The sequence below is a fragment of the Siphateles boraxobius genome, unplaced genomic scaffold (genome assembly GCF_051911475.1).
Source record: "Siphateles boraxobius isolate OS27281-9 unplaced genomic scaffold, OSU_SipBor_1 26, whole genome shotgun sequence".
NCBI lineage: Eukaryota > Metazoa > Chordata > Actinopteri > Cypriniformes > Leuciscidae > Siphateles > Siphateles boraxobius.
Window position 1 is genome coordinate 27,716,364 of NW_027508876.1, and position 22,319 is coordinate 27,738,682.

Below are 22,319 nucleotides of genomic sequence, written 5' to 3' on the forward strand. Positions count from 1 at the left end.
CACAATTACACAATTACATAAACCGCCTGTTAATTTCTGTATATGTACATGAAGGTTCCCCATTATTATTAAAATATGCTTATAAATAAGATAAAAATGTCTATATCTAGATTTATTGTCCTTCGGCGATTCACAGTTTTAGGCATGATGACGTAGCTCCTACGTCATGCCGTTCGAACGCGTCGCGGCGGTCTCTGCAGCGCGAGAAGGATAGCGGTTCATCAACAACACAACGAACTCGCAGACCTGCAAAACCTTCAAAACATGTTTAAAATCTAAAATTATGAACGATGAACTACAGTTTTGTGATGGATAAAACCTTTCTGGACATGTAGGAAACGGAAGTGAATTGATTTAGTTTTTGGTAGTTTGTGAGCTAAGGTTCGTTAGCTGTCAACAGGTGAATCAGATCTGTGAAGTAAACAATGTCTTCCAGAGGTAAGATTACATTAACCATTAAATCACTTCACTGAGTATTAAACACCTGAAATGGACCTGGACTGAGTTATTTTTTTAAAAGACGGAAGATACTGTATAGCAAAATATACAGTACAGCAGAGCACAACATCCAATACATAATAATAACGTTACAAGTTGGAATATATAGTGCAGTAAAGTGCACATTATATACCATACATCAGGGGTTCAGTCTTTTACATACCATGGACACCCCAATGTAACCAAACTAAAATTTAAAAGCCAGCTATGTTTTCATGTGTCAATATCCAGCTTTAAATTGTAAATAAATTATATTATAAGTATGTGTACAATATTATTAGGAAAATATTAGTTTAATTTAAAAAAAGTTTCTACTCACTGGATTACTGTACTGTTAAGGTTTGGTACTTTATTATTTATTTAATTAATTTATTAATTTATTATTTTAATGAATGCATTTATTTTAATAATATGTATTTTACCATTTAAAAAAATAATAATAAAATATTTCATTATTTATTTGTAAAAATTTTACACAGTTTTTTCCCTAAACTTTTCACTGGACCCTCTAGCTCTCCTAGCTCTCCCTTGTACAGTGTACAGCACACATGCAGGGTGGAGTGTATCTAAATAAACATCCAGCAGTGATGAATGATGATTGTGTCTGCATCTCCATCAGCTCTGTGGCAGCAGCCGTATGTAAACGTCTTCAAACACATGAAGATAGAAGAATGGAAGAAAGTCAGCAAAGAGGGAGACGTCACCACATACATGGTAGGAGGTTTAATCCTTTCTCGTAAAACTATAATATGTTGTTGCTGCACAGGATTCTCACTAGCATTCATTATATGTTTGTATGTATTTATCATGCTGTATTGTTTATTAGGATAAGAAGCTGAAATGCTCTGTGTTTCGGATCCGTGGCTCCGTTCCGGCCAGTAACTACATCCTGCTTCCCAAAACCAGCAGCCAGTCTCTGGGTCTCACTGGACAGTTCCTCTACCTGCTGTTCAGACCCAGCCCAAACAAACACTTCATCGTGCACCTGGACATCACTGCTGAGGTGAAGAGTGCAGTTTTATGTGCATAGCTATTTAATGATACAGATTTTCATGTGCATATCTATGTTTTCAGCTTTCTTTTTTATGATCAATAACAAAACTGTTCTGTATATCATGCGTTTTTGATCATTCAGGAGGGTCATGTGATCCGTGTGTCGTTCTCTAACATGTTCAAAGAGTTCAAGTCCACAGCGACATGGCTGCAGTTCCCTTTTCTGTGTGGAGCTGCACACTGTTCAGTGTATGAGAATACAGCCAGTACTGCTAAACAAGGTAGAAATTCATTGTTTTATCATCTCGGTTTTTATTACTATGATGTTTTTTACATACAGCAAGCGCTTTTTGTTGTAGTGATTACTGATTGATACTCGTGCATTTCAGGTTTGGTGGGCCCAGCGCCACCAAGCACAAGGTGGACGTGTTTGACGATGGACCTACGTTACGTGCTCTCGATTTATCTGAACCGAACACACAGTCATCTTAAGAGCATCAAACTCTGTGCCAATATGTCTGTTAAAAACATCATCACCAGTGACCTGCTGTTTGACCCTGGTACATTTTGACTTTGTTCCTTTTACAGTTGTATTGTGCATTGTGAATTGAATAACATTTAATGTCAATCTTGTGAAGCATCTCTGTGTAGCTTTGGAACAGTGCTGTGTAAATTAAATTGATTATTATTACACTGTTTTTTCTTAGGTGTGTCATTCTCTGAGTTCAGGCAGTCCGGTGTGATGTTGCCAGATGGCACTGCCCCGATGCCCAGAGAAATGTGTTTCCCTGTAACCAAAGGACAGAACTGGCACCACTTATATGATTACATTAGGTGAGTGCCACTACTTTGGGAATGCACATTTCTGGTTAAATGGACACCTTGAATTTTGAATTAGCTTAAATACTAGTTTAAGTCTCGTGCTTTTGTACAATTTTTTGATCTTTGAATAATTTTATTTTAGTTTTAGTCATTTTAATTATGAAAACTATTTATTTTTTAATAATTATTTCAATTACTGAAAATGATTTTTAATACTTTTAGTTTGAGTTAACAATAACAACACTGTCATGTATACCTGGTTAATGTAAGTCTTCCGAACTACCCATGCATGTGTCCTTTCCCGCTCTTGTTTCCTGAAAAATTTAGTAGTACTTTTTCACTATTTAAAAAGCATGTTTTTCAAAAACGTTTTCCCAACAACACCGCCCAAGTTCCTTGCTGACTTGGCATGTGCATTTGTCTCATTTTAGTGGATTTTCAGAATAATTTGTCTACATTTCTGATTAAAACACAGTCCATGGGTGAGAATTTGAATTTGTGGAATCAGGCAGAATACTAATAGGAATATTGCCAGATTCTGATTGCTATCGGAATATTGATGTGCATGTAAACATTAGTCAGTGATTCACATATTAATGTTATTTCATTGTTTCATAATGTATATTGCACAAATAGAACATCTTGTGTCATTGACAGATTTCCCTCAGATGGAACAAAGTTACCATTTGATTCCATACAGAAAGGATCCAACAGTGCAGCAAAAAGTGAGTCTTACGCATGTATACACACACAGTCGCAGACAACAACGTACATTTTAATCTGATGAAACCAAATGGTCATTCTGCAGAAGTCTCGACTGAAAAGAGCCCACAAAAAGAAGAGAGTCGCATCGTAAGCCTCAGTAAACCTGTACAAGACAGAGTCTCCCTCGTCCAGCAGATCACCACCCCAAAATCTGCAGTGTCTGTGTGTGAACTTCAGTTGACCTTCATTCAAATGCAACTAATGTTGACACATACAGGCCCTAATGGCTTCTTTCCCCCTTCTCTTCTTTCTCTGTGTAGAGCACTAAGCAGCGTTCGCTGAATCAGAAAACACTGCCTGAGCTGATTTATACACCCTCTGGAGGCTCAGAGAGCCCGGGGTCACCAGGTCAGAGGTCGCAGGCAGGTGAAGAGGTCACAGTAGTGTGTGCTGATGATGCTGGAGTTCACGTTTATGCCCATTGCGAGGATGGCGTCTATGCCCACATGACAGATAGTGAGGAGGAAATCACAGTAAGTACTGTAGATCCAACATCGACTTCCTCAGTTGAAATCCTAACAATGACAAGCTAAGAAGAAGAAAACTGGGTCTCTTTGTGTCAACATTAAATTAAAATTGACATTCTTTTACTTTCATAATAAATGTTCCTCTGCACTTTCCTCAATGCATGTTATTGCAAATGAACGAATTGTGACATTTGCTTTTTAAAAGCATTAATAATGTGAATGAACCAATCTGAATGTTTCTTCTCAGGTCATTAATGCAGCATGTCCTCGACCGGTCTCTCTGTCTTCTGACCAACCAGTGAAGTTGCCACAGGTTAAACATGCATCAACACACTTATTTATCCCCGTGACAACACAGACTAACAGAACATGAATGTATGCTGTAGAAAGGTTTTCATGATAAAGCCTGTGCATATATCTTCAGCATTTTTTGAGTGCTATGGTCATTTGGAGGGTTTCTGTATATATTTCAGAAGTTGTATCCTGACCCCATTCTGAAGCTAAACAGAATTATTGGCTTCGGAGGAGCTACAATGAGATGTGTGAGTGATTTTTACTGAAGAAACATGAAAAACATCTATGACCTGAATAAACCTACTAGAACAGTCTGCAATGACCTAGATAACCGAGTCTTCACAGACGTATCTAAAATACAGTTCTTGAGTCTGTGAATGTGAAACCAAGGGACAGGGTAAATTTCCCTTGTCTTACATTTGTGTCTTCTACATATTTTTGAAAATAATTTTCATACCAAAATTATTTGAATGATTTTATGATGCATTGCTTTAATATCATATGGTACACTTTCTTTCATATTGTGCCTCTCTCAGGCCGTATGGAGCTCAGATGGGCAGGAAGTTGTGTATCCCTGTCATGCCATTATCATAAGCATGACTCTTTCCTCCGGACAACAGAGATTCTTCATCGGACACACAGATAAGGTCTTTCTCACTCACACACTGAAATATTTTTTTAATGATTTTACCATTGTTTAGTGGGGTTATGCATGTGAAGGAAAGTCATATTACAATATCAATGTGATAAAAGACACCTATGATTAATATTCTTAATGGTTTTAATATTTCTAACCTAATAAAAATAATAAATTAAATTCTTTAAACTATATGTATGTATACATTATTAGTAATAATAATATTAGATTTTATTGCACGAAATATTATATAGTAATATTAATATTATATAAATAAATAATAGATATTATATACATAGAATATTTAAATAATATATTATTATGCTAAGCTATGTAGCAACTTGTCACAATAGTATAGTCTAAACGATGGCCACCGGTGTGTGTGTCGTTTATTGTATAACATGGTTCATGCAATTCGTATTTAGAATTTGTTTTACAATAACAGTGATCATTTCATTGTGCATTTATGCTACTGTGAGGTTAGCTGGCCTTAATTTTCCTGTTGATATACAGTATATATACTTGTTGTTTGTCAGGTCTCAGCTCTGGCGTTAAATGCCTGTTCTACGGTGTTGGCATCAGCTCAGACAGGCACAAATAGTCTGATTCGTCTCTGGAGCTACAGTGGAGGAGTGTGTCAAACCATTATTCCTACACACACACATGCTCTGAATCTGCTTAGGTACACCAAACACACATGTACAACACAGTAGAATGGCAGCTGGATCTCTCAAGGCCCATCAGGTGATGTTGTTGTTGTTTTAGTTTCTCTCAGAGTGGAGGAGTGCTGTGTGGTGTAGGCAAAGACAGTCACAACAAAACTGTGAGTTTTTTGCATGTGAAGAACTAAACTTTTTTGATTGTGAGTGTTTGTATTAATTGTTTGATTTGCTTGATTAGACGGTGATCCTTTGGAACACCAGGCGTGCGGCAGAAGGAAGTGTTGTTCCAGTGTTAGCTAAAGCACACACAGATGTGGACATCCAGATGATGAAGATAGCGTTCTTTGATGATACACGGTGCGCATACACACTTGTATTCTAATTATACCTAATCTAAACATGTTTGTGGTTTAATGTGGAGTGGGATTTTTTTGTACAATATGATCAATATCATTAACAGGGTTACTAGCTAATGTTATTAACCTCAATTCTACCTCAGTTTTTAATCATATTGGTAGATTATAGGTGTGTATATATTGTTTGTTTGTGCAGTATGGTGTCGTGTGGTTTAGGTAACGTGCGACTATGGCGTATGCGTGGTGGTTCTCTACGTTCCTGTCCTGTGAATCTTGGAGAGTATCACAGTCTGGAGTTCACTGATCTCGGATTTGAGCAGGGACATACTCAGGACCGTCCGGTGGATGAACGCACACTGTGAGTGCACAGAAAAGTGTGACATCATGACCAACAAACTATTTAAATAAGAGTTATTAATGTAGTAGTACAGAGCTGCTGATATTAAAGGGTTATTAGTTCAGCCAAAAATGAAAATTCTTTCATTAATTACTCACCCTCTACTAACTAACTTTTTAATTTTGTAATTTGATCTTAATCTCACCCTGAAGTGTTATTGTGATTGGAGCAGGTTCGTCAGCAGTAGGAGTGGTCACATCATGGAGATCGACTATGTTGCCGTAGAGATAAAAAACATCAGGAGGCTCCTCCCAGCTCAAGAAAGCCACGCCCACCAAAGAGAAAAACAGACCTTTAGAACAGGTTATAATTTGTGTCTCGTATCATTCCTCATTACATCTCTACCTGTTTGTTTCTTGCCTCCCCAATGTTCTCGTCAGTATGTGTAAAAAAAAAAGGCCTTAAAAAAGTAATATTTTTCTGTTCTGTCTAAGGGTGTGTCTCTTTAGACCCCTCACTATTTGATTTGATTTCCAATTTGATTCAGGCAATTCAAAGCTATTCTTAATTCATCCAAGTTTTTCAGGTACATTTTTTTTATTAAACTAAATTTTAAATTAAATTAAACTAAATTTGAAGTCTGCTGTATGGTGGAATTTTTATTTATTTATTTAACATGGACATACAATTACATTGGACGAACCATATGCATTTGTTTAAGTGTTTTAGCACAAATGCTAATTTTCAACACCTGTCCACGGGAGGCTTTTGGAAATAAAATACAATGAAACTAGTAAGCAGAATAATACTAAAAATATTAACAGAAAAGGATAGCTAAAATATACCATATAATTACAGAGAAAATGAAAAAGAAAACAAATTGCATACACGAATTATAAAACAGAAGTATCAGAGTCAGAGAATATCATTAGTTATTCATGCGAGCACCGCTGTTTAGTTTTTAACCATTGTTTAAGTCCTCTGTTGAAAGCTTTGCCATCGGTCTCTACTTTTAAATCAGTAGGCAGAGCATTCCAGAGTGTTGGCCCCTTTACTGAGAAGGCAGACTGACCAAATGAGGTCTTACACTTTGGGACTAAACAGTCACCTCTGATAGTGGCTCGTGTGTTCGCCCCCTGAGAGCTTTGGCGTCTACTGATTAATATAGAGAACTGCGGTGAAACGTGATTATTTAGACATTTCAAAACCAATTTAATATAATTAAAATCAATAAAACTGTCAAAACCAAGAAGCTTATGCTTTCTTAGAACATCACAATGATGCCATCTCATGGGTTTCCGGTCCATGATTTTTATTGCCTGTTTGTATAGTGAGAGAATCGGTATTCATTTATTTGGAGAGATTTGTGACCATGATGTGAAGCAATATGATAGGTCTGAAAATATCATTGCATGCATATATAGTTTTGCAGTGTGACAGGACAAATCCCTTCTTATAAACCGAAAACAATTTATATTTGGTCTGACCTTCTTGCAGATGTACTTAATATGATTATCAAATTTAAAATTTTTATCCAGAATAATCCCAAGGTACTTGACTTCATTGACTGCTTCTATTGCTTCATTTTTTATTTGTACCTCAAATATATCGCTAACCGGCCTATTTCGCATAGAGAAACACATGGAGACTGTTTTCTTAACATTTAGTGATAGATGAGATAACTCGAGCCAGTTAGAGATATTCTTTAAAGCTGTTGTCAGGTGTTCACCTGCCAGACTGGGTGTTTTAGTGGAAACATAGACCACAGTGTCGTCTGCATACATCTGACAGTTTACGCCTGGACAGCATTTTGGTAGGTCATTTATATACATTGTGAACAGCAAAGGGGCAAGTACAGACCCTTGCGGTACTCCCATGTTGTTGATTTCATTATAATTATATAATAATTTCATTATTATTATTATTAATTATTATTGATGCTCAGCATGTGTAAAACATCAGCTACTAAACTCACATTTAGAAGACCATTGGAGGATTGCTGCATGATTTTAGCAATATTCTGTTACATTTGTTTACTATTTATTTATAATATACTTACTGTATTATATGTGTTTACTTTTATTTATTTATTATTGGATTTTGTGTGTTAATTATTTATTTATTGTTTGTTGTTTATGTTATTTTTTGTTGACTGTATTATAAATATGTGTTTTCAGGTGCTGGTATTGCGGTGAACAGCATCAGTGTGTGTGCTGAGTTCTGTGTGACCGGTTCAGAAGATGGATTCATGCGTCTGTGGCCTCTTGACTTCTCATCAGTTTTTTTAGAGGCGGGTCGGTACTCTCCTGTCAATCACTCTCACAACCAATTACCTTGCTTATAACTAAATAATGTATTACTAAGATTTTTGGTGTGTTTTTAGAGCACGAGGGTCCCGTCAGTTTGGTGTGTGTGTCCTCGGATGGCTCGAGAGTTCTAGCGGCAACAACCGCCGGGAATCTTGGGTACCTGGATGTTGGAAGCCGTGGTTACCGTACATTGATGAGGTCACACACAGGGAGTGTTTTAGGCTTCAGTGTGGACGGAGTTAGACGGCGTGTGACCACCGTGTCTAGAGACAGCACTGTACGGGTGTGGGACATGGACACCATGCAACAGGTTATTTATGGGAATGTTTATCATTAGAGCATACATGCTTTTCCATACTGTTGGCCGTGCATAGACATGCAGCAGACGTGCTGATATTACCATGAAGTTTATATACTCGGCCTCTAATTTTTGTTTCAGCTCTATGATTTTGTCTCTGATGATGATGAAAGTCCCTGTTCAGTTGCATTCCATCCCAGCATGCCTCTCTTCACCTGTGGATCGAGCTCTGGAACCGTCAGAGTGTTTGATATTCAAACGTCGAGCTTAATCGCCCAGCACAGGTACATTCACACTCTCAAATACTCATTTGTCCTCACAAGGCCTCTAGTCTGTGCAATGTCTGTATCTCTACTGATGATGCAAAACTTTTATTCAGGAAGGATGCAGACTTTAAAAAGACGTTTCTAAATGTTACAAAATGATATAAAATTTTTATAAGTTTAATAGTTTTTGTACTTTCTATTCATCAATGAATCCAGAATCCACATAAATATTAAATATTAACACTCAAGGCTCGAGTAATAATGCCGAAAATTCAGCTTTTCATCACATTAATTACATTTAAAATAGATTCAAATAGAAAACAGTTATTTTAAATTGTAAGTATATTTCACAATTTTACTGTTTTTCCTGTATTTTTGATCATATAAATTCAGCCTTGATGAGCAATGAGCATTAGACTCGAGACTCCTTTCAAAAAGATTTTTTTTAAAACATACCGACCCTAAACTTTTTAACTGTATGATTGTAGTAACATTATTATTTAAACTATTGATTTAATTTGTGTGTGTGTTTGCAGGCAGCACATGGGATCAGTTGAGAGTGTGATATATTCTCCTGATGGTCAGTGTCTGTTTAGTGCTGGCGCTCTTGGATACTTGGTACTTTACAACTCTTCTCAAAATGACCATCATGTGGTCCGTGTTCTGGGTGAGTAAAGGGTCGCTTTTTCAGCATAATATCACATGTATGACAGTTCCCCTTCACAGCACATTCAGATGAACTACTCAGCTTTCTGTATTTATTTGTAGACATTCTTTCAGGAGAACTGAGATATCCAAAGGACTACAGTATGTGGAAGCAGCATTCTGAATTATTTATATTTTGTCTAAGGTAATGCGGTTGCACGGGGTGTGAGTCGTGGCCCGGAGACTTTGGCCGTGAGTTCTGACAGCCGCTGTCTAGCGCTGGTCGGACCGACCGAACACATCATCACAATCATGGAGGCACAGTCACTTAATGAGGTACATCAAAACCATAATGCTTGTCAGAGCTGAGGTTTAGTACTAGCTTGCTAGACTTGCATTTGGATCACAACTTCTGATCCCATCCTACCTCTCTCACAGTTCCTGAGAAAAAGAAAAATAAATCAGTAAATAAAAATGAATACATTTTAAAAATTTTATATACACTAGCTTTTCAATCATTATTTTTGTGCTGAACTCTGTTGAATCTGGGACATAATCAAAATCTCACCTTTTTTTGTGTTTTTTTTCTTCTTCATTTTATAATTTCAAACAATGATTTATGTTATTTTATTATTTATATTCTATTATATAATTTATTAATATTTTGAATTAGCTTTTTTGTCAGTTTAATGTTAGTTTGTCAGTTTTATTTGTAATATTTTATTTAACATGGATAGATATTTTTATTTAACATGGACGTTTTTTAAGTTTTAATAATTGTTTATATTATATTATATATAATTAGAATAATTCCTAATTAAAAAAAAGATCTAATATTTATATTTTATTAATTTTATTTCATTTTATTTCTGTCAACGAAAGCTATTCTTGGTAACACTTTAGTTTAGGATCCAATTCTCACTATTAACTACTTGCTTATTAACATGCATATTACTAGGATATTGGCTGTTTATTAGTATTTATAAAGCACATTTTAATGCCTTATTCTGAATGACCATATTCTACATCCCTAATCCTAGCCAATACCTAAACTTAACAAATACCTAATTAGCTATTAATAAGTAGTAATTTGGAGTTTGAGGCAAAAGTCGTAGTTAATAGTTAAGTAATAGTGAGAATTGGACCCTAAACGAAAGTGTGACCCCATTCTTAATAGTTTGTTAACAATTACAACAGTCTGACTTGCTGTACATGCTAAATAACATTTCTTTCTGTGTGTGTCAGTTACTTCGGGTTGATGTGAGCATTCTGGATGTTGAGAGCTCAACGCTGGACTCTGCCGTGAATGTGTGTTTCTCCCCCACGTCACTGTCACACCTGCTCGTCACCACCTCAGCCAATAAGATCCTCTGGATTGACACACACACAGGACAACTTCTAAGACAGGTGAAAGACTGAAGGGTGAATACTTTCTGAGAACATTAAGTATCACATATTGGAATCATTATTAATGTAATTACAGGTGTCTGAGGTGCATAAGCATCGGTGTGCGTCTCTGGCTGTCAGTGAAGATGGACGTTATTTGCTGACGGCCGGTCAGAACTCTCTGAAGGTGTGGGACTATGACATGCACCTGGAGGTCAAATCACAGGTATGTTTGTTTGAACACTGGATTTGATGATGCGCAGAGTACATAATGAGATCAAGAATATGTTTGTTTCTCCTTCAGGTGTTCATCGGTCACTCTGAGCCCATCAGACAGGTGAGGTTCACACCTGATCAGATGGGCGTGGTCACCGTAGGCGACGCCCTCTTCTTCTGGGACTTCCTGGCACCCCCACAAGAGATTTCACACTCCAGGTAAGACCTGCGTTTTTTACATAATACTGTATATGGTTTTAATCCCCTCTTTAGTTGTCTGTTAGTGACTAGGATTTTTTTTAATTGTTGAAATCTTTCTCTCTTCCAACCAGGTCTCTAGCTATAGAGGTCTCCCCTCACAAATCAGGTACGATAAACTAAATATTAGCTTTGTCTCTTGTAATTGGAAGATTATGAATTTTTAATTCAATCTTACAAATCACCCGAAAAACAAATTAATAAAAATAAATATGATATTTGCATAAAGAAAATAAACCCTGTTTATATGACCTTTAAAAATTATTTTGCATTTTAACAATTAAGCACATTTAATTTATTCTTTACTGTTTTGTTTTTGTTAATCTTATCCTGTAATTGATCCTGAATCATTTATTTTTAACATTCTTTAAGAACCATTTTTTCTTTGCAATTTCACCAAAAAATGTTCATACATTATATTTAATGTAATTTTAATTATTTCAATATGTTTAGACAGATTAAGGTATAAATATATATGAAGAATTCTGATGCAAAAGCTGCTAAATGCCACGTCCATCAAAAATTAGATGATGATATTGAGTGAATGCTCTCCGCACGTAGTATACGTTCATCAAATACTTTTGCTTCAAACCCGCTAAATCCCTCAGGCTATTCATAAATACCGGTTCATTGTCAGAAACTTCTAAACGGCACTTCCCTTTTGCCAGCAAAAGCCAATCAGAAGATGCGAATGGAATCATATGATTTCAAGATGAATGACTCGTGCGTATGAGCCAGCTTTTAATTGTCGAGCAGCAAGTTTTATCCTGTTTAAAGAGATTTTTAACTAAACACTAAACGATGAAGGAGTATGATGAAATGGATGACCCTGTGGTAGTTTCAGTCACTGGCAAAAGCCTGTGTCGTCAACCTCATAATTCTGCCCGCTAAGAATAAAGAAAATCTAAAGAGCGGAAGAAGGCCCCTACGAGCGAGATGCAAGAGCAAGAGTGAGCTAGCCAAGCATTTATACACAGTTTCAGGTCGAAAACATCTATTCTAAGACTCAGCTTTAGTCTCTTTTTTTATCAAGTGTGCAGAAATGAGGCAAAGCATTGTGGTTTAACCACCTCAGCAGCAGAAATAACCAAAAACCACAAAAAATTCAGCATGTCTAACCCTATGCAAATAAAGCTGTACCTTAATTCTAAGAAATGTAATATTAGACGTATAACACACTTTGCAGAAGACGGAAATAAATTGGCATGTCTCGGCTTTTCAGAGAAGCAGCCACAAAATAATTACTTTTCAGAGTAGAGGTGAATGGTCTGAATAGAACATGTAAATATGAGTATATGATATTAAAATATACAATAGACAAAAAGCATAAATGGATTAATACAAGAATAATGTTTAAAAAAATTACTATAGAAACAACCATAAAAGAATAACCATAACCATAAATTGTATTTTCTTATACATGATCCTTAATGAGCTCCACTTGTTCAGCTCACAGTTGGGTGGAGCTAAATGAAGCTGAGCTGTCCAATGAGAGTCCTCGAGAGGCATTATTTCAGCCTTCACCGCCTGCTATGAAGGACAGTGAAGGTATGTGTTCATGAGCATTTGACCTCATTCATGTGTCAATATTTAATCTCGGACACTTTCTCCTCTAGGTTTCCTGTGTGATTCTACAGCTGAACTGCAGCTCAGTCCCACAGCAGGACACACACACTCCCCTAAACACACCTCCTTCCTGAGAGTGACCGAATGGGTGACGAATGAGGACACGCCCACTATCCCAGCCAACCCATCAAGGACGGAGAAAATACGAGATGGTCACACGGCAATCCGTCCGGACTGTTATAAACACTTCACTCCACGCTTTAAGACTTCTGTGCTAGATCAGGTGTATATTTATTATATCAATTATTCATTAATATGTTAATATCAAAAGTGAATTGTGCATTATAAACATTTAAACCAGAACACAATTCAAACTCTTTTGTATACTGTGTCTTTCTCTTCTTCACAACAATCATTCACTTTTTAGACCGCAGTAGCTCCGCCCTCAGGACAGGCGGGCCTGAGTCTAAAGGCTGTGATTGGCTATAATGGCAATGGTCGTAACAATATGGTCTGGAATCCAGACACGGGTAAATACTATCTAAGTATAAACTCTATCATGAATGTCCATTACATAAAATGCATGTGCATGTTTTGTGGTGGTGCTTATGTGTGTCCTTTCTCAGCATGTATGTGTACACAACTGTTATTTAGCTACATCTTCTTGTGTGTGTTTGCAGGTTTATTTGTGTACTCCTGTGGGTGTATCGTCGTCATTGAGGATCTTCACACAGGCTCACAGAGACAATGGTTCGGTCACACAGAGGAGATCTCAACGCTTGCTGTTACCCATGATGCACAGGTACCACACAGGCATGATTTAGTATATACTACAAATATATAAATTACACACTTTTCCTCTGTTTCCACCAACTGGTGATGCTTTACTAATGATGTTTAGCAAACATTAGGAGCCTCAAAGTGAAATCTGTCTAATTATCTCGGCAGACGGTTGCATCTGCATCAGGGGGCGGAGCTTCACACAGCAGCCTAATCTGCATATGGAATGTTTCAGACGGTTGCTGTAGAAACCGCCTCTCCTATCACAAGGGGGCAGTGCAGAGCCTTACGTTTTCCAGGGATGACATGTACCTCCTCTCAGTGGGTCAGTGTTTAATATTTTTTCATTATGGGGTCATGTTTTTCTCAGCACATGTGCTCCTAATTTGAAAAATGTAGAAGTGCATAAAGAACTTTAGGGGTGCAAAGAAAAATTATGATATAATTAGTTTTTCCTTAGGGATACAAGGAGACATTTACAAGCAAAATTATTTAATTTATTTGAAAACGAAAAATACACTTGTTTGCTTCAAACAATTTTTTTTCTATTTTTGGAATTGTGTGGGTTTAAAATATTTAATTAAATGCCAGATACCGTTTATTGTGTAACTAAAATAGCAACAATAACCAGAAAAAATGTTCATGCATAACATATGCATTCTTATATGCAACATCTAAAACATATTACAGTATAAACACCATAAACATTGTCAAAAATCTCAAGCAATTGCTTGGTATAAATGTGCTCTATTCATTGATTGCGAACTGTGAACTGCAGCGCTTACATTTATTTAATGAAATCATAGCATTTCTGTTTTCAGACCCCAAATTTAGGACCTCTTAAATTAGAATAAAGACTTCTCTTAATCCATTCAAGATGATTAAGTCTTTTTAATGTTGGAAAGAAAAAAAATCTGAACAGATGACTTTCAAAGGACCCAGGGGACGTACTTTTTATTTACACACATGCTTCTAAATATATTTTACAGTACTCACACATCTATTTTTAGACTCAAATGCAAGTGAAATGCTCGCACTGTTGAGCCCTGTTAAATACATTATGTTGTAACAAACAAATATTGTGCCCATTTTGCACTTACATTGGAAGTCTTCAGTAACAGTCGACAGCATATTATATACTGGGACAAAACAAATCCTGGTTACCGTAGTCACGTTATTCATTTATAACATTAAAATTAAGATAAATTGTAAATTCAATTAAAAGGAATTTTAGAAAGGAAATACATGTCAAAAAAGTTTAAAATAAAACAAAAATCTAGAACCACATTTTATTCCTTGCAAATCAATTGACTTTCTTCAGTACAGACGGATTATAAATCTTGTCTTTATGATGAATCATATGTAATGATGTGGTTTAATATGCTCTTAGGTGATTTTTCGGAGCCGGTGGTGGCGCTGTGGAGCACTCGATCGTTTGAGCTGTTCTGTACCGTTCAGATATCCGTCCCGCTGCATGATGCTTCTTTCTGCCCGTTTACTGCTGATGAGCTGACGCTCGTAGGCAGCAGTGCTGTTGTTTTCACTCACATTCAAACACGCGCTAACGGCACTGAACTTCAGGTATGTACTGGCACTGTATGCATGAAAATAATCCTTCTGCATACACACATGCATACACCGTTGCAAAGAAGTTGGTAAATATGCATTCCTCCTCCTGAAGGTGCAGAAAGTGGGCTTACCAGATGCAGTAGGGCAGGCAGAGGTGACATCACTCTGCTATAACACGCATCATATCTTGTACACGGGCACAAACAGCGGCCATGTGTGTGTGTGGGACTGTAACACACAGCGCTGCTTTGTGACCTGGGAAGCAGATGGTGGAGAGATAGGTGTGTGTGTGTGTGTGAGAAATGTGTTGATCACATTTGGGTCGTTGGGAAACGGGAAGTGATCATAAATAAGTGTTTTTGTGTGCATTTGTGTAGGTGTGGTAGTTTGCCGTGGGAATAAGCTGGTCACAGGGAGTAACGCCAAAAAATTGAGACTGTGGTCTGTAGCTTCTGTCCAGAATCTCAGAAACCCAAATAACAAGAGCAGCACAGGACAGGATGATGGGTAAACATGCAAACACTCACTTTATCTCCTTCAACAGTGCTTTAGGTTCTCTCGGTATATACACACTTCTGTTTGGTTCGGTAAGATAAAAAAAAAAATATATAATAATAATTAAAGCTGCAAGCAGCGATTAAAAGGGGCCTCGCACCCGTGCCACCGCCACCCGGCGGGTTTAGGAAAACAGAGCACTATTCGGTAAATATAGGAGGACTATGCTAAAGTAATTTGTATTTGCCACACTTCCTGCTACAAGCAGGTGGTGCTATTGCTATAACCGAATATGAGCATGGTCATGTGTTCAGGACAGGACTCTTATCAAACATGTGAAGTTTGGGGCAGATCGGACATTGTATGGCTGAGTTACTGCAGGCTGTCTGTGGTTGCCTAGCCACAACAAAACTGCAAGCAAGCACCCGTGCCATCGCCACCCAGCGGCTTTAGGTTGTGTTTAGGGCTATGCTTGAAGATGCTTTTAAGTAGGTATTGGATCGTTATATGTATGTACCGAATTTCGTCCACGTACGTGAAAAATAGCGCATGGGGCAACTAGACGAAATATTTGTTTGCCCCACTTTTTGCCCTTTTGCCCCACCCAATTCTGAAACCCATATCAGATGTAAATGTCGCACCCTCGACACCACCATCCGGCGGCTTCAGGAAAACAGAGCTAAGTGGGCAGTATGTAAATATAGGAGGACTATGTTAAAGTAATTTGTATTTGCCACACTTTCTGTTACCAGCAGGTGGCGCTATTGCTATAACCGAATATGAGCATGGTCATGTGTTCAGGACAGGACTCTTATCAAACATGTGAAGTTTGGGGCAGATCGGACATTGTATGGCTGAGTTACTGCAGGCTGTCTGTGGTTGCCTAGCAACATCGGAACTGCAAGAAAAATTGACAGAGAACTTCTCTGATGATGCATATTTCACCCAGAGGCTGAAATTGGGTTTGCACATCTGTATTTGCCAGGCCGCCGAGGGCACATCTTTCGACGAAAACTCAAGATCTTCGCAATTTAGCGTTGCAAAGGCCTTAAGATTACACTCACCAAATTTGAAGAGGATCGGATCAAAACTGTAGGAGGAGTTCGTTAAAGTACAACGTCTGGAAATGGCAAAAACTGCACAAAAAGTTCAAAATAGCTGACTTCCTGTATTGTTTAGGGCTACCCTCCAAGAGACTTTTTTGTAGGTATTGGCAATTTTTTGTGGGTATCGAATTTCATACCTGTACGTGAAACCTAGAGCCGGGGGCAATAATTTAGGGGGGGCAATTAAGCCATTTTGCCCCACCCAATTCTGAAACCCATATCACACGTACATTTTCACCACTTCTGAAGCGTGTGCAAAGTTTCATGAGTTTTCGAGCATGTTTAGGCCCTCTAAAAAGCGATTCATTTAGGAGAAGAAGAAGAAGCGGAATAATAATAAACGGAGCAAAAACAATAGGGTCATCGCACCATCGGTGCTCGGGCCCTAAATAACTGTTTTCTAGTTGAATACATGTTAAAATGAATTTTAAAGCTATTAATTTGTATTTTAAAAATCTTACTGACCCCAAACATTTCCACCTCCAAAATGTAAATGTAATTGTGAGGTGAACAATTACAAAAAGTTAAAAAAAAAATCACAATTGTAAGATTTAATATCTCAATCATGTGGAAATAAAGTCGCAATGCAAAAATTCAGTCAAAATAGTGTCACATTGTGAAATATAGTCATGATTATAATTCATTTTGTCCTAATTACCATAGAAAGAATGTCACTTTCACTTTTTCTTAAAAGAAATTAAAAAGAGCTTCACTTGTTTTGAACCCGGAAGAGCTCAGGTGCAGCTAGAACAAGAACTGCTGTTGGACGGGACAGTGGTCAGTGCAGCGTTTGACAATGCCATGGACATGGGGATTGTGGGAACGACAGCGGGAACCCTGTGGTATATCAACTGGGCCGACAGCACCAGTATACGTCTGATCAGCGGGCATAAGAGCAAGGTACATTTTATCCCTGCCAATCTGATCAGACCTATTTTTAGCTGTTAAGGTCATCCATAGCAAAACCTTCCAGATCCGATTCTAAAAGCAGCTACTTCTCCTCAAACGCCCCCAGGTGAACGGAGTGGTTTGTAGTCCAGATGAGAAGCATTTCGTCACGTGTGGGCAGGACGGCAGTGTGAGGGTTTGGGCACTGCAGAGCCACGAGCTGCTGGTGCAGTTTCAGGTGCTGAACCAGGTGAGGATAAACACACTGACTGGTGCTGTATGTGTGCAGGACTTTCAAATGAATTCACAAAACACTCACAGCAGATGCCTTCATAGTTCCTTATAGTAGCCAATCATTATTCTTTTATTTTAATGCCAGCCTAGATTTTTTTTAAAGGCTTTCCAACCTAGTTTTGTGCATGACTACGTACTGAATAATGTATCAACCTCAAACTAGATTTTGGTGTTTCCATCCAGCATTTTTTTAATGCGATAATCCATAAATTCGCATGAGTCGTCTCATAACTTTCCACTTTGATGTATAGTACTGTTCAAAAGTTTGGGGTCAGTCCTAAAGAAATTATACTTTCATTCAGCTATTTTTTGATCTAGTGATTTAGTGTCAGTAAAGGCATTTATAATGTTACAAAAGATTTCTATTTAAAAAAAAAGCGGTTCTTTTGAACATTCTATTCATCAAAGAATCCTGAAAAAATGTATCATGCAATATAATATAAATATAAAGCAGCAAATCATCATATTAGAATGGTTTTCTGAAAATTCAGCTTAGATCACAGGATATAAATGACAACTTAAAAAATATTGAAGTAGAAAACAGATATTTTAAATTGTTATATCTCCTCACAATATTACTGATTTTACTGTATTTTTGATCAAATAAATGTAGCCTTGGTGAGCAGAAGAGACTTCTTTCAAAAACATTAAAAAATCTAAGCCGAACCCAAACTTTTAAACGGCAGTGAAACCCTGCTAATGATCTCTCTCTTATCTCCTGTCAAACTCAGACAAGTTCTCTGCTTTTCATTGCAGTTATTGTTTAATTGTGTGTTTGAATGTGGTGATTTCTCTTGCAGAGCTGTGAGTGTGTGTGTTGGACTCCTCCGAGGGGGGTGTATGAGCCGAGCGGCCACACGTGTGTTGCAGGCGGTTACAGTGATGGTACCGTGAGGATCTTCTCTCTGGAGTCGGCCGAAATGGTGCTGAAACTACAACCTCAGCCTGTGTCTGTGTGTGCGTTGCAGTACTCGCACTACGGTGAGAGAGTGTGTGTGAGACTCAGTGTCCTGCGTCTGATCGTTTGTGTGTTTATGTTCACTATATGCATGTGTGTGTAGGTCATGTGCTGTTGTCTGCTGGTCGTGATGGTCTCATTACTGTCAGTAGTCCTGTCACTGGAGTCACTGTACGCACCGTCAGTGACCACAAGGGGGCGCCCATAACTACAGTGCAGTGCACAAGCAAACAGGTTTGTGCATGTGTGTGTGTGTGTGTCCTTGGCTTTCTGTTGTGTAAGGCAAATGACTCAACATTAGGATGTGGAATTGTGGGCCATACCCAAAAGGTATTTGGGGTCTTAAGTCACACAAAAAAGAAATGAATGAATTTTATTCAAAGACATTAAGACCTCAAACGTGAAGAGGAAAAGTGAACATTAGCGAAGAGAAAAGGTCCTGCAGCATTTGAGACACAAAGATACAAATATCCAATGACATTGTTACAATTAAGTGTTACTTAAGTGTTCAAATATTGACAGGGTCAGTGAATGAACTGCTGAGTAGAGCTGCAGTCAGAATTAAACTGAAATCACATTGTTGCGTAGCACGATTATCTAAGTGCAAAGGCTGTGATTTAAGCAATGGTATAACGTTTGAAAAGGAAGAAATGAAAACAGCCATAAATATGAAAATTGTACAGTTGTACTGAAAAAAATAAAAAAAAATATTATTTTTATTATAGTATTATTTTTAAATACTAGTTTTTTTATTTTACTGTGAAATATTACAATAGTAAATTTTCTGAATAAAAATAATGTTATTTATCTCAGTGTTAATTATTGTTATTGTAATAATGATAATAATAATAATTATTATTATAACAATAATTTCTTATTTTTATAATTATTTTTATTAGATAAAAGAAAATTAACTATAATAATAATTTATTTTTAGTATTATTATTGATACTATTATTATTTAAAAAATAATAATTATTATAGTCACATTAATATGTAATCACAATATTTTGGGCTAAATTGTGCAGCCCTACAAACAAGCCCAGCAATTTTGTAACTTTTTTAAAATCACATTTTAAATAGCAATCACAATTTTTATCAGAAAAATCACAATTGTATTTTTTTACCCAAATCGTGCAGCTCCACTTCTGAGTGATTTAAAGGAGTAGTTCACTTTTTAAAAAACTTTTGCTGATAATTTACTCACCCCCATGTCATCCAAGGTGTCCATGTCTTTCTTTCTTCAGTCGAAAAGAAATTATGGTTTTTGATGAAAACATTCTAGGAGTTTTCTCCATATAATGGACTTCATGGGGTACCAAACGGTCCAAGGTCCAAATGACAGTTTCAGTGCAGCTTCAAATGGCTTTAAACGAAACCAGACGATGCATAAGGGTCTTATCTTGCGAAACGATCAGTCATTTCAAAAATAAATAAAAAAGTTTAAGTTTTATAAGCTCAAATGCTCGCCTTGCTCTGTTCTGTGATGCGCGTTCGTGACTCTCCTGTTCGAACTCGTTCATCAAAATGAACAAATCTTTTTTCGAGTCATTTTGTTCATTCAACGAACCGAAACTGTCATTCGGACCTTGGACCGTTTGGTACCCCATGAAGTCCATTATATGGAGAAAACTCCTAGAATGTTTTCATCAAAAACCATAATTTCTTTTCGACTGTAGAAAGAAAGACATGGACATCTTGGATGACATGGGGGTGAGTAAACTATCAGCAAAAGTTTTTTAAAAAGTGAACTAATCCTTTAATGTGTGTGTGCGCTGATATAAATGTCTTCTAGTATAAGGAGTTTGGTCTGGAAGGAAATGAGCTGTGGTTGGCCGTGAGCTCAGACAGGCGTGTCAGCATCTGGGCTGCTGATTGGACGAAGGACAAATGCGAGCTGCTTGATTGGCTGACGTTCCCAGCACCCACCCCACCAGAGGTGATTAACACACTGAATATTCATGAGTATTAACCCAATAACTATGCCCTGACCGTGTTCATATATTATGTACAGTATCACTTTATCTTATTGAGCTGCTCTGATCATTCAAAGGTCACTATTGTGGTTGAAGAGTCTTAAGAAGAAACGTTTGGTACAACTTTGTCTTTTGAATCAGGATGTTCTTGCATTGCCTCCCAGTCTGGCAGCGTTCAGCCCCAGTGAGAGAGGAGTGGTGGTTTACACCGGATACGCTGTGGAAAAAGAGATCATCTTTTACTCTCTTTACAAAAAACAGGTTCTCACACACTGATGGACTGATGTAAAACAACACATTTACTCACTCTCTGCCTTTATAAACATGACCGTACACCCCAGTTGTCTCTCCACACAATTCCATTGACCAATTGAAATCCTCCTGAGAGATTGTGAGATAATGGATTTGTTTTCCAGGTTTTGAGGACGATCTCTCTGGCCGATTGGGCACTGTGTCTCAGTCTGTGTTCCACTGGACGGCTGCTCGCTGTTGGATCAAACCGTCAGTGTGCCCGTGCCGTTTTACTTACAACAGTCTTTGAGAGTCATACAGTCATCTAACAGTGATGCCGTGTGTTTCAGAGCGCGTCCTGAAGCTGATTCATTCCTCCAGCGGGCGTTTTCAGGATTTCCCGTCTCACAGTGACTCGGTTCACGTGTGCAGCTTCAGCTGGTCTGGATCTCAGCTCTTCACTGCTGCTCACAATGAGCTCTTACTGTGGGCTGTACACGGCTTATAATGTTAGGACAACACTAATGCTACTGTTGGATGCTCATCCGCAGGGATTAATAGTTTGGATTGCTCCGATTTCAGATTTTGCTTTTTTGTTCAGTAGAAATGTTGCATTGATGCAGTAAAGCAGTTCTGCCATGTTTTGTATTCAGCTAGCATGAGTTGAACTTTGATTAATTAACAGTTTTTTTAGTCTTTTAATTTGTTTTTAATATTTTTTGAATGCATTGTACTTTACTTTGTACTTTACTAATACTTTTTACAGTGTTTAAAATTATTTTGCTAGGAAGAAATACCCTGAAATCGTCATGCACTTTGATAAATAAAATTCATAAAAAATCTGAAGTACTCGTGTCTGCATTAAATAAAGCCATTGACACAGTTACAGTCGACAGAACCTTATTTGTACACTTATAAAATAACTTTCATTAATGTCCTTAACAAACATTATATAATGCTACACAGACATTTGGCTCATGTAAATTCAAATAATATAATAAAGCTTGTTTTTCGCAATCATTTTTTCATTTGAAAAATATTTTTTTAATAGTTTTTTTTACTATAATGCAGTATCATTTGAAAGATTAATGCTTTTAATGGAACCATAAAATATTTGTCCATAATTTATTACCAATACACGCCAATATATCCAAACTAATATTATTTAATCTAATTCCAATTAAATTATGAATTCAGTCAGAGTCAGCAAACCTCAATTAATATAAAATAATTGCATATTATTATAA

At 37.2% G+C, this 22,319-nt stretch overlaps 1 protein-coding gene across 1 annotated transcript; it reads left to right on the forward strand.

Annotated features, from left to right (window-relative positions):
* The first annotated feature begins 168 nt into the window (after positions 1 to 168).
* Positions 169 to 21,918, forward strand: wdr90 (WD repeat domain 90). Its single transcript, XM_077245377.1, has 42 exons — positions 169 to 438; positions 1,118 to 1,212; positions 1,325 to 1,501; positions 1,634 to 1,772; positions 1,881 to 2,051; positions 2,199 to 2,325; positions 2,971 to 3,038; positions 3,122 to 3,240; positions 3,339 to 3,551; positions 3,793 to 3,858; positions 4,019 to 4,087; positions 4,376 to 4,486; positions 5,013 to 5,158; positions 5,242 to 5,299; positions 5,377 to 5,495; positions 5,691 to 5,852; positions 6,064 to 6,194; positions 8,009 to 8,125; positions 8,215 to 8,450; positions 8,580 to 8,722; positions 9,241 to 9,371; positions 9,555 to 9,685; positions 10,595 to 10,756; positions 10,833 to 10,961; positions 11,040 to 11,170; positions 11,284 to 11,318; positions 12,659 to 12,757; positions 12,826 to 13,058; positions 13,203 to 13,305; positions 13,456 to 13,577; positions 13,724 to 13,880; positions 14,946 to 15,136; positions 15,237 to 15,405; positions 15,502 to 15,631; positions 17,457 to 17,625; positions 17,741 to 17,863; positions 18,708 to 18,888; positions 18,969 to 19,099; positions 20,661 to 20,804; positions 20,983 to 21,102; positions 21,258 to 21,342; positions 21,423 to 21,918. Exons 1-42 carry the CDS (start codon positions 426 to 428, stop codon positions 21,578 to 21,580), a joined length of 5,514 nt encoding a protein of 1,837 aa, XP_077101492.1. The 5' UTR covers positions 169 to 425; the 3' UTR covers positions 21,581 to 21,918.
* The last annotated feature ends 401 nt before the right edge of the window (positions 21,919 to 22,319 follow it).